Genomic DNA, 12,848 nt, shown 5'->3' on the forward strand with positions numbered 1-12,848 from the left:
TCGGAGAATCGCTTCCCTAGAACTTTCAAGACCACCAGGCGGTGGCAGGCAAAAAAGGCACCCTCCCACGAGATGGTTTAAGGATTGCATCACAACATACTTCTCTAGCAGCCTACTTGGCAGATTTCCAAGCCGGCCTTTTTTCAAATAGAAATGTGCAATTCGTATATGCATCCTCCATAAAGAATCGGTGATTTTTTTAAAGAAAGTCGAGTAGATTAATAAATCTCCTGCTGCCTTCTCCCGGTTTCCTACCCTAAACATGTGGGTGCCCTGAAAGGAATAATAATGCCTGAGTGAGGTCTACTATACATTGTATACAGAATCTACCCAATTGAATCTAACCAACTGTTGATAGTGGGTGAAAATTCTTACCCACCACTAACAAGTTGCTTCCACAACCCACTAGGGAGATACCCTATAGGGGTCAACAGAGTTATCTACCAACAACTTGGACCAAGAAAATCACCTTCAAGTCCACTCCTATCGCCCCTTTGTGAAAGGAGGTTGCCCACCCACAACTCTGCTTGTCCTGATGAAGACCCTTTCGTAAGGAAAAGAATCCTACTTATGTTGGGTCGAAACGTAGACGACTACACCACCCACGACCAACTCCGGTCCCCATTCAGACACTTACGGCTACAACGGAGTTAGGCCGGTCTTTACCATTCATAAATTTGGACTCTTTTTGAGCCGCTAACTGTGGCCCTGTTTTCAGGGACCACATGTACATTGTCTTAGAAGCTTGAATAAGACTTGTCACCGAATGAATCAGATCACATATATCCTACCCCCTACACTTTCCCTCACGTCACCCCCTTCCTGTTGTGAATGTGGGCACGCACATTGCATATAAACTGTGGTATCAAAAGAATGTATAAAATGAGTAAGATATCCATTGAATAGGATGTATGCAATCTTGAATTAAATTCTTTTTTGCTTCTATAAAAAGTTTTTCTTTCTTTGAATTGTTGAATACAAATGGTGTAAATTTGTAATTCCTTTCCTCCGGTCACGGAACCCCTTCCTTTTGTTCTCTCAGGTTTTCCCACAGCATTTTCAGCCCGAAAGTAAGGATCCAAGTTCTCACACATTTCAGCAGTGGAATATTGCACTGACTTTCCACTGTAATCATTAAACTAGTGTTAGACCTGTAAAAATTAGGGTGGTCTTCCCCCAAACGTTGTGCCTTCCTCCTCCATTTTTGCTGATCTTGTTTTTGCTGGTTTTAGGACTCTGTACACTTTACCACTGCTAACCAGTACTAAAGTGCATGGGCTCACTCGCCAATTGGCATACTTAAGTATCGTATAAGCCCCTACTAAAGTGGTACTACATGTACCCAGGACCTGTAAATTAATTGCTACCACTAGGCCTGCAGCTGATTGTGCCTCCCACTTAAGTAGCCCCTTTAAACATGGCTTAGGCCTGTTATTGCACCCTGTGTGTGCAGGTATTTTGACCTTGCAAAATAAACCTTTTTACCAGGTCAATCCTTCCTTTACATACAAGTTGCTTCTAGGGTAGGCCCTTGGCAGCGCTGAGGGCAGAGTGCAGTGCATTAAAAAGTAGGCCACGTATTTTAACTTTTACATGTCCTGGTGGTGAAAAACACGTACATTTCTTTTTTCATTATAGCAAGGCCTACCTCTCCCATAGTCTGACCTTGAAGTTACTTTATTAAATCTCAAACACTGTAATTTCCAAATGAGTGTAGGTAACCAGTCCATGTTTGGTGTCTTTGGAATTGTAATTAAAAAAAACTCTTATGGTAAATTTAAATTACAATTTTGAAAATGTCAAATGAGTGCAGGTAACTAGTCCATGTTTGGTGTCTTTGGAATTGTATTGAAAAAAACCCTCTTATGGTAAATTTAAATTACAATTTTGAAAATGCCACTTTTAGAAAGTTGGCATTTTCCTGTATTACCCATTTAGTGCCTGTAGTCTGTCTCTGCAACACATGACTGGATCCAGTTGACAGTTGGGCTTTGTGTATCCTTCCTAGACAACCAAGCACAATAGGAGGCTTAGGTATGCCTGGAAGGGCCATCACTGGCAGGATGGGATGGAGGAGCTGGGCACAGTCTCTCCTACACTTGAATACACTGTTTCCTGCCTCCCCACAAAAAGCTGCATACCCTCTGTAGTTACACTGGAGCCCGGACAGGGAAGGCAGGATGTCTGAAGACATTAACAGGATTTTCTAGAAGCTTCTCCCACCTTCCAGAGAAAGGGTACAGGGATATATATTGGACCTTAGACACCACTTCTTCAGTACTCTTCTGGACCTGTGGATACTCTGTCAGGAAGAAGGACTTCCAACAACCTTGAGCCCAGCACGTGGACTCTGCCACCTGTGAGTCTTCCCCTCCCACGTGATGCCACCCCAGCCCTTGACTCTTGGATGTGGGCTCGAAGGTGCTCTGTTTAGTACCCTACGGTCCACTAATAACCGATGAAAAGTGACACAAAGCCTTGCAAAGTCTCACTGCACAACTGCCAGCCTCTTCAGAACTTACGCAATGCCCTGCAAAGCTTTACCACACAGATACAAGCCTTATTAGAACCGACTTGAAGCAACGCTAATTCCCACAAAGCCCCACAGCACAGCTTCATTGGAACTGACACAAACCGATGCGAAGCTTCACCAATCTACACTGCGCAGCTCACCAGAATCGACGCAAAGTGACGCAAAGCCCAGCAGAGCAGAGACACCCAGCTGTATCGGAACCGATGTCAGATGATGTGAAGTGTCACAAAACAATGCCATTCAGACTGTACGCCAGATTTTAAGGTACTTTGTTCAGCAGACCTAAGCGGGTCCCTGTAGTTGGTCCGCGTTCCATCTTGATCAGCCTTAACAAGTGACTTTGTCCCTGTCCAACGTGACCAGATCACCCCAGTTGGCTCTTTATCCTTTTTGGCTTTATTTTCACTGAAATCTTTAAACCTGCATATCTCCGGTTCTACTGATTGGATTTTTGTTGTTGTGGTCAAGCTTTATTTATTAAAAAATACTTTATGTTTCTAAACTGTTGTAGGATGCTTTTGTGGTGTGTTTTCAGTGTGTTACTGTTTGAAGTGCTGCACAAATATTTGTACATATTGCATCTGAGTTAAACCTGACTGTGATGTGCAAAGCTGACAGAGGGTTTAACACAGGTAAATTCAGGGCTTGATTGTTACTTCACACTGAGAAGAATTGTGGTTGCTGCTTGAGGAGGATTTCACACCACCCACCAACCAGCAACCCAATTTGTTAAAACTATTTATTTCATATGACAGGAAAGATGCATGCTATTTATCGAACAGTTTACATCTTTATTATACCTTGCATCTTAAGATGTGCTCTTTCTTTATGAACATTATTTCTCTAAACAAAATGTGTTGTTGGTTATTTCAATAGGTAAATCATCCCTGGGTGTGACGCTTTTTAGGTTGGTGGATTTGGTGGCTGGTTCGATCTGTATTGATGACGTTTGTATCAGTAAAATTGGACTTGAAGATTTAAGGAAGAGACTGTCAATCATACCACAGGAGCCAGTACTTTTCACTGGAAATGTCAGGTGTGTATCCCATATTTAAGGCATCAAACTAGTTCTAAGTCGTCTCTCATTAGACTATTTGATCACATAAATTGCTTAAAAATGATTAAATTATCATATGCTAGGCACCTATGACCTGCAAAGATTTGATTTATGGTTAGCTAATAGCTTTTGTGAAGTTTGGCAGCAAACAAGTCCCTGACCTGTTTGATTTTACTGTTTATGTTTATGAATTCTAAGCATAGCGTGGAAAAAAAAGAGTGGAGAGATTCTCCAAAAAATGCATTACCTTGTTTTTAGCAATAAAATTTCATCTGGAGGGATTTGATACAGAAGAGCAATCTAGTGGATCCAGTGGTTCTTCTTAGTCCGCATTGCCTCATAGTCTTACCCGGTGGCCCCTGTCGACCAGAAGACTGATAGGGCATCTGTTTTCTGCATCTGTCTTTGCTGTCCGGGACAAAGTTTACATATTCTATTTTGAGCAATCCTTGCTAAATGACTTTTTATCACCTTTTCAAGTTTTGCAGAAGAGATGACAAACCAGTTTCACTTCTACTTGATGAAAGAACATGTTTGTTTCCAGTAAGATAGAACATTTGATGAACTCCTGGAATCCCATGACTTTTTGATCAATTTACCCAAGTATCATTGCAAGCCTTCCCAGGATTTGAACTTCATTGGGGTTCTGCTCAAGGTGGGCAGAGACAAAATTACCAGGTTGCAGCGTATCTGTCCTCCTTGTTATGGGGAGGGTGGCTCGTGTCAATGATTAGTTGAGGCTCTAGAGTTACAAAGTGGCCACAAATTTACTTTTCTCCCAGGCTTGATGTCACCTGAAACTGCTAGTGATTTTCATTCTCTCCCATGGGTCACTTGTAAATCAATTTTAAAAGGAGCAAGACTGGGGGGGGCGTGGCTAGCGGCCAAGAGACATGGCCGCCGCTTAGAGGCGCTCCGGGGAACAGGACGCTCTCCTAATTATCCTGACACTACTCCGCCAGCTGGAAACTATCTAAAAAGCGCCAGACGAGGACGGGAGGCAGAGCGCTACCCGCCGATCCAACTCCGGGGCACAGGCGTGCCGTGAATCGAGCGGAGTGATCATCACGCCAAGGAGCCTGTAGGAGAGTCTGAGACCACGGACTCAAGTAGTGTAGGCTGCCGGTTTCGGAGGCGGGCCCGCCGAGCTGAAGGAAGGACAGACGCGAGGTGCTGCAACCACGGTCCGGGGGAGTGCGGGGTGCATTCATGCCCTGCGCCACCCGCGACTGCGTGCGGTGGCCACTGCATAGACGCCTCGAGGAACGCAGGCGGAGCCTCCGACGACGGACTGAGGCGGGCGGCTGGCCCTGTCAGCGGCCGCCATTTTACAATTGGAAACGGCCCGATTCCGCACACACGGGAGAAGTGGTAAGCAGCCCATTGTCCAGGGCGCTACTATTGGCACTAACTTCCGTTTGCCTGCACGATCCCTGGCACCTGATGTTGCAAATCCCTGCCACCTACGAGACAGACATACCGGCCCTGGCTGCCGATCACGGGGTGGCGCAGTGTGGCACTTATTCAGGACATTCTCAGTGTGCAGCTCCATATGCTGCCTGGCACACCAGCTGGAGCCAGATTCTAAGACTGACAGAGGGTGCGGCACACATTACTCGCTTGACAGCGCCCTATCCTGGTCCAACCTGTGCCCCTGGCGCTGAAGGTGCTGTTGGCCATCTCTAGAGAGGAGGAAACGCGGCTGTGCTTTCCCTATACTACGTCAACAAATCTGCTGCCTGGTCGACTTCTACACCCGCAGAACCCTACCTGGGGGTCTTAAACATCGACAAGATGAGTGGTAGAGGACCACGTGCTAACCAACAGAGTAAGTTGGAACAATATGCCTACACAAAAGATTTCCCGCCGCTCCCAGACAAAACTGACCACCCGAAGATAGACGCAGGGGCATCTGGGGGCCTAAAATTACGCTAGAAGGTATTATGCAGGCCCTGAATAGTGTACAGACGATGGTGGGCTCTATATCCTCCGATATCACTTTCCTACGTGCAGACTTCCACAAAATGTCAGCTAGGGTATCGGATGTTGAACAAGCGACTACAGCCCTTACTAATGACTCTGCTATCCTGAGTCAGAAAGTCAAGCGATTGGGGGAAGAAAACAAGAAGATGGCGGCACAGCTTGATGATCAAGAAGGACGTTCCCGCCGCAACAACGTCCGAATCACGGGAATTCCGGAATCTGAAGGCGGCCCCGCAATGGACCTATATGTGGAAGAACTTATCAAATAAATCGCGCCTGCAACCGAAAGGCCTTTCTGCCTTCTTCTTGGTGGAACGTGCGCACAGTGTGCCGGGTGGACGTCCGAAAGTGGGTGCACCTTCACGTCCGGTTCTAGCCCGTATCTTTAACTTCAGAGACAGAGATTCTATACTACAAACAGCAAGGGTGGCACCGCCAGTCAGAATCCAAAACTCATCTCTTTCTTTCCAGATTATACGGCAGCTGTGATGGCACGGCCCAGGAGTTTCCTGGAAGTAAAGAAGGCGCTACGGACCAGTGAACTGCCATACTCCATGTTATTTCCGGCTAAATTGCGGGTTGTGGCTGATGGAAAGACATGCAGCTAGATTCATCATAGTGCCGTTTTGCGAGTCCTTAATAGCAATTATTAAGGAATCGCTATTAAGGACTTGCAAAGCGGGATTCATGTAGGAATCGCTAAATAAATTGCGATTTCTACACATTCCTTATTTGCGATTAGCAAATTGCTGATCACAAATAAGGAAACACTCTCCATTAATTCCTATGGGCCTAAAGGCCCATAGGAATGAATGGGGAGTTATTCCTTATTTGCGATTAGCAATTTGCTAATCGCAAATAAGGATGCGATTTCAAGGGTGCCAGGGGTGTCCAAAGGACACCCTGTAGCACCCCTGAAATGTAATCTACATTGGTGTTGCGCACACACATGTCCACATGTGTGTGTGTAACATGCAACTTAGAAAAATGCATTCAAATGCATTTTTCTAAGTTTTCGCTATTTACCACGAGGTTTGACCTCGCGGTAAATAGCCGCCAGAAATCGCGAATTCACAAATAAAAAATGGTTAATGAATTGCATTTAAGGAATCTCAAATAGAGATTCCTTAAATGCAATTCCTCGCAAATATGCGATTTCGCAATTACCGATTTTTGCATTTGGGATGATGAATCCCAAATGCAAAAATTGCGCTCGCAAAGGGCCAGATTCACAGAATCTGGCCCTTTGCGAGCCGATTTTACTTTCATGAATCTACCTGATGGTTCTTTGAATCGCCGGAGGCGGCCCATGACTGGTTGGAGGGATGGAGAATGGCGGGGAGCACTGGCAAACTGCCTAAAAGTAGACGACCGCGTAGCAGACATCAGAGCCCGGAGAAGAGTGATCATACCCAGGACACTAACAACCACGCCAGGGAAGGGCAAGAAGACGTGGTGGGCTGAACTCATGACACAGTCGAATTCTGGCGCGACACTATCAATGGAACTATGACTGAAGCTGTTCAGGAGAGTGGAGAGCTGATGTTCCCTCCTGGACTTCCCGCTCCCGAACGTGCAAGTACTGTTTAAGGGGTTGGGTCTAAAGCGCTCTGCTCAGTTGGGGTGGTGAGCAGTTCTGAGTCCGCAGGGCAGGGAGGCCGGGTGGGGTTCGGGGAGGATGGGATTGTTTTTGCAACATTTTTCTTACAGAAAGTTTGTTTGTTATTCACACACTGACAGTACTATTGTAACACGGTTCATGAAGCGATATTTTTGCTCTGCCCTAAACAATGGCGTCTGTAGACACTATACGGAGACCTGACCCCTTGAGGGGCACTGCCACCGTACGACCCACTCTATCGCTGCTAACATTGAATGTAAGGGGTCTGGGAGACAAAATTAAGCGAGGGATAGTTCTGCAAAGCATTAAAAGATCAGGTGCAGCGGTGATACTACTGCAGGAAACACACCTTACAGGTACGGCCAGTAGAGCAATGGATAGAGGGGGATATAAAATGATTGTCCACTCCGAATTTACATCTGGCTCACGTGGGGTGGGTATATTACTGAAAAAGCAGTTTCCACTGATAGTGCTTGCTACCAAAATAGATGCCCAGGGGAGATTTGCAGTAATCAGTACGCAGTGGGAGGGTCGTCCCCTTAATATTGTTTCTGTCTATGTACCCCCGGTACTGCATTCTGTAGTTCTCCCAGATCTCAGTGCCTTTTTACTTAATCTTCCCGAAGGGGAACTCCTCATAGGTGGAGACTTCAACGCAACATTACACGACACCATGGACAGATTCACGGGGAGGGTGGGAACTTCTGGTGGGTCCCGCCTGCAGAGCTGTCTGGAAGCAGTGGGATTAATAGATTTGTGGAGGCGAAATCACACTGCGGAACAACAGTACACATACCATTCAGGTGTCCACAATAGCCTCACTAGAATAGACTATTTTTTAGGCTCCCTGGGGTGCCTTCAGAATATTGAAACCATAGAGGTCAGACCTCGGGGCATTTCCGACCATTCCCCGCTCCGACTACAATACACATATCACCAGCATACACGCCGCAGGATGTATCCGATTCGCCCCGGCTATCTGCGTATACCTCATATTAGAAAGGAGCTTAAGAAAGGGATTGTTCAATACTTTACCGAAAATGTGGGTGCAGTGGCATCTTCAGTCACGCTTTGGGAGGCCTTTAAAACAGTGCTACGAAGGAGAGCCATTTCTTCTATAGCTACTCATAAAAGGAAGCTCAGGCAGAGCTAGACAGCTTGAAATCTGCTCTCTACGCAGCGGAAGACTCCCAAGAACAAAACCCTACTCCTGAGTCGGCGGCTGAACTAAGGCACAGACAGCTCCAACATAAAGAATGTTCCACCTCACTATCTAAGCACCAAATACAACACACACGTCATAAGATATATGAAGTGGGTGACAAGGCGGGGAAGCTTCTAGCCTGGCTGGATAAAAAAGAAAAAAGTGACAGATGGATAACGCGGTTGGGCACTGAGACTTGAGAGGTAGAGACTGATCCACAGGTGATAGTAGATATGCTGGCACATCACTTTCAAGCGGGTTACTCTTCTGATTCGGACATCTCCGAAGACGAAGCACTGACGTATATCCAAGATTTATGTAAGGCAAAACCTACCTCGGAAGCAACAGCTGAATTTGAAAATGATCTAACATTAGATGAACTAACAGGGGAGTTGGGGGCTTTACAATCGGGCAATGCCGTAGGTCCAAACGGAATCCCAGTTGAACTATATAAAAGCGCAGCTGATCACCTGACACCTCACATGCTAAATATGTTTCTTGATAGTTTGGAACAGGGTGAACTGCCACCGGACCAACACACGGCTACAATCGTAGCAATACTAAAATCGGATAAACCTGAGGAGCAATGCTCGTCATACCAGCCCATTTCCCCAATGAATGCAGAAGCTAAAATCCTGGCGAAGCTGTTGGCTAGAAGACTCACACCACACCTCACAACACTCATACACCCTGACCAGTCTGGCTTCATACCAGGCAGAAACACGACACTGAATTTAGGGAGACTGCATGGGATACTGGCTAGGGTGGAGTTCGTGGAGGAACCGGCAGTGACATTCTCCCTTGATGCCCATATGGCGTTTGATATGGTTAAGTGACCATTCTTATTTGCGGTGTTGAAGCACTTCGGATTTGGTCCCAAATTTATTTCATGGGTAAGACTTTTGTATACCAAGCCAACGGCACATGTGACGGCAAATGGTCACATGTCATATGACTTCCCCTTGGCACGTGGCACCCGCCAGGGCTGCCCACTATCACCGTTACTTTTCGCATTAGTCCTGGAACCTCTGGCGGCATGGCTCCGGTGGGAACCTACAATTAGGGGCCTTAAATGGACTGACCACTGGGAAGACCGTGTATCCCTATACGCGGATGACCTACTGCTTTATTTGACCAACCCAGGGCGCTCTATATTGTCCCTGCTAGATGTATGTAGAAAATACGGAGTGGCCTCGGGATACACAATTAATTGGTCAAAATCCATACTTTATGTTTTGCATGGCCCTCCGCCAAGCCTCCCTAAGGACTGCCCGCTTAAGGTAGCCGACAGCTCGTTTAAATATTTGGGGATTTATGTTACGGCCGATGCCACACTATTCTACACTAAAAACCTACAGCCCCCACTAGACAGGCTCAAAAGGGATGTGCGGCACTGGGAAACGCTTCCACTCACATTGCTGAGAAAAGCAGCACTCTTTAAGATGATGGCATTGCCTCGCTTTCTTTATGTCCTAGAAAACACACTATACCAGGTACAGCCGCACTACTTCAAGGCTATTAACACGCAAGTCTCTAATTTATTGTGGGGTAACAAGCCGCCACGAATAGCGCAGGCCAAACTGGTGAGGGGGTGGTATGACGGTGGAATAGCACTCCCCGATATACAGCTCTATTATTGGGCAGCACAACTTAAGGTAATCAACCACTGGCTACATATCCCGCACTCAGATCCTGCATATAAGGCAGACAGGGCGCAACTTGACAACAAGACCATGCTCTCCCCACTATATGATAAAAACCTAGCGTTAACAATGTTTGGCCCGCTAAGACACACACTGATATTATGGCACGCTGCATAGGCAAAACTAGGGTGGAGGGAGGTTTTGACACAACTCACTCCGTTATGGGACAACAAAAAACTGGCACGGCTCAGAAACAGTAAGGGCTTTACTCACTGGGATGAAATAGGTATATCTACGGTGCGTGACCTGTGGCGGGGAGGGGAGGTGATGTCGTTTGACTATCTCCAGCAGTTGTACGAGATGGCACCCTCTGAACACTACAGATATATACAGATCAGACATGCCCTGTTGTCAGCGATTCCCTCTGGTTCAGATGTCCCGGGATTGCCCCAAACTAATGCCATATTGGATCCAATTGATGCGCACTATGTCGCAGGTACAACGAGTTTCACTAATGCCTGATCCACGTAGATGTCTGCTAAATGTAGGGGAACCCAATGACCTAACACGCCATGGGCAGACTTGGGTTACATATGAGATCATGATTGCCAAGAGAAACATAGCACAGAAATGGGGCGCAGCGGAGGTGCCCTCCCTATCAGCTTGGAACAATAACATGGATGAGGCCATGATAACTGAACGAGCAGTGTTTGTTAATAGGGGGTACCCCCGGAAGTGGTCTAAGATCTGGGGAGCTTGGAATGACTATAGAGGAGGTGTCTGTGATCCACCTGAACTCAATGAAAGTGATGGCTCGGATGACAATGAGGATTGATGGGGGGTGGAGATGGGGAGGACTGAGATGGAAGTGTCAGACAATCGCAGGGACAGAACTACTGTGCAAATTTGTAGAAATGTATTGTACTGTTTTTAAAAATGCTATCAACATGCCGTGTATACATGTGTTACGACTTGCTAATGACATGAAAACAATAAAAATGTTTAGAAGGCCCTGTCTAGTGGAGAATGAAGGAGAACACTTTTTCTGAAGGAGGTCTCACTTTCATAGTTTAATAACTGTAGACGTGAGATGGATGACCATCCCACTATACCTCAAAAACCTCTCAACTGGAGGCTACTTTACATGATGCTCCTAGAATTGAAATTAGGGGGAAAGGGATGAGAGAGATAGCAGCTGGTCCAGGGTTTGCTTTCTTCCTTCTTTTCCAATATTTGTATATTTATTGCATGTATTTGCTCGGGTTTTCTATCTCTTATAATGTGTGAGTCCATCCTCTGTTTCGCTCAAATCTGCTTGACATTCTGCCTTCTTAAATGTAAAAAGTCTTGTTAGGATTAATTAAATCAGATCTGCTTGAATATCAACTTTTCATATTTTATTATATAATTGTATCTTATAAACAACACTGAAATGCATGTAAAAAGTCAGTTATCAAACATTCACTTAGTTCATCATACACAAGAAAGGATATGTCCGAAACTCAAGCCTCTTAACTCCACAGTTCTTCAAAATAATCCATATTCTGCTTCTTGTTATCAGGAGTACAGGAAGCGGATGACAATTCAATAGACAGGAGTCCAAGTTCATCTTTCAGTACAACAGGATTGAATCAGTTTCCTCAACATATATGAAGCATTGGCACACATACGATGGGTACTTGCCCAGTTCTCCTTAAGATTGTGGCTGACGTACAGCAAAATACCTTCAATCGTATTCCAACGAAGGAACTCTAAAACCAGAGGCCTTTGTAAGATCCTGACAGTCGCACACTAGTCAACAAGAATGGAAACTTCCACATAGACACAACAACAGGAAGCAATGTTTTCTGTTCCTTCCTGAGTAAACGCAGAAGCCTCCCAGAACATTAAAATGAAGCTCTTTCTTCTTGCACTTCCTCAAGCAAGATGGCCCCATCTTCAAAGATTTCTGCAAGGGAAGTTTGTTATTTCCCACTAATCCTGTTCAACTAATCTTCCATTAAACTACATAATATTACAGAATGTAAGACCTGATTCCCGACAATCGCTAACTCTTCTTATTCTAATGGGTTTGACCATATTACATAACAGATTCAGACAGCAAAGGGTACTTGGTTGCTGTCAAACGTCAGGCAATCCTCCAACTAGAGGAAGTAAGTATGATTCTTTGTTGCTACATAACTCCTTGCCCCTGGGTCTTCTCTAAGCCTTTCTGCTAATAACGCTTCTCTCCTGTTGAAAATCTGCTAAGATCACGCAATGATTGTTTTGTTAGCACATGTGTAGCCAAGGAGGCCCCTTGTACTCGAGCAGGCACAGGGTTTCCAGTAATCTGTCTCTGTTTTGACTTCTTCTCTTCCCAATTCCCATTCTACAGTGTTCGCCTGTAGTTTGGAACTTAGGCCGGGTGGGCGGCAGCATTGAAGTTACTTTTGTAATGTAGCTCTGGTGATTCAGCAAGATTGTAATCCCTCAATTTTGTAATCTTATGGGAGGTAATGGGATCAGTTCACCTCTGTGTGTTTCTCAAGATTAACATCTTTATGATGGTGACTCACTAGAAATGTTACATTTTGTGAGGGTGTGCTTGTTTTTGGGACTAGCGGTATCCACCTGTGGATTATGGTGGGTTATTGTTTGGGCCTTTAGGGCACTTTATTCCCCACTCTCAAGGATATTTATTTCTTCTGTTGCACATCTTTTCCATAGTTTTTCCAATGCCAGTCCTGTTGTGCATTCTCATGTACTGCCTTGGGATATGCCGTGATTCTATGTTCTTTCAATGTGGCCCATTTGAAACCCTTGAT

The 12,848-nt window shown here is 45.5% G+C and overlaps 1 protein-coding gene across 1 annotated transcript in view; it reads left to right on the forward strand.

Moving 5' to 3' along the window:
• Window positions 1-12,848, forward strand: part of LOC147697160 (ATP-binding cassette sub-family C member 5-like) — a 2,119,944-nt gene that overhangs the window by 1,901,916 nt on the left and 205,180 nt on the right. The window contains exon 27 of the mRNA XM_086934231.1: window positions 3,410-3,569. Within this exon, the coding sequence (XP_086790357.1) occupies window positions 3,410-3,569 (160 nt within the window). The remainder of the gene's footprint in view (window positions 1-3,409; window positions 3,570-12,848) is intronic.

This window comes from Lissotriton vulgaris, chromosome 8 (genome assembly GCF_964263255.1).
Source record: "Lissotriton vulgaris chromosome 8, aLisVul1.2, whole genome shotgun sequence".
NCBI lineage: Eukaryota > Metazoa > Chordata > Amphibia > Caudata > Salamandridae > Lissotriton > Lissotriton vulgaris.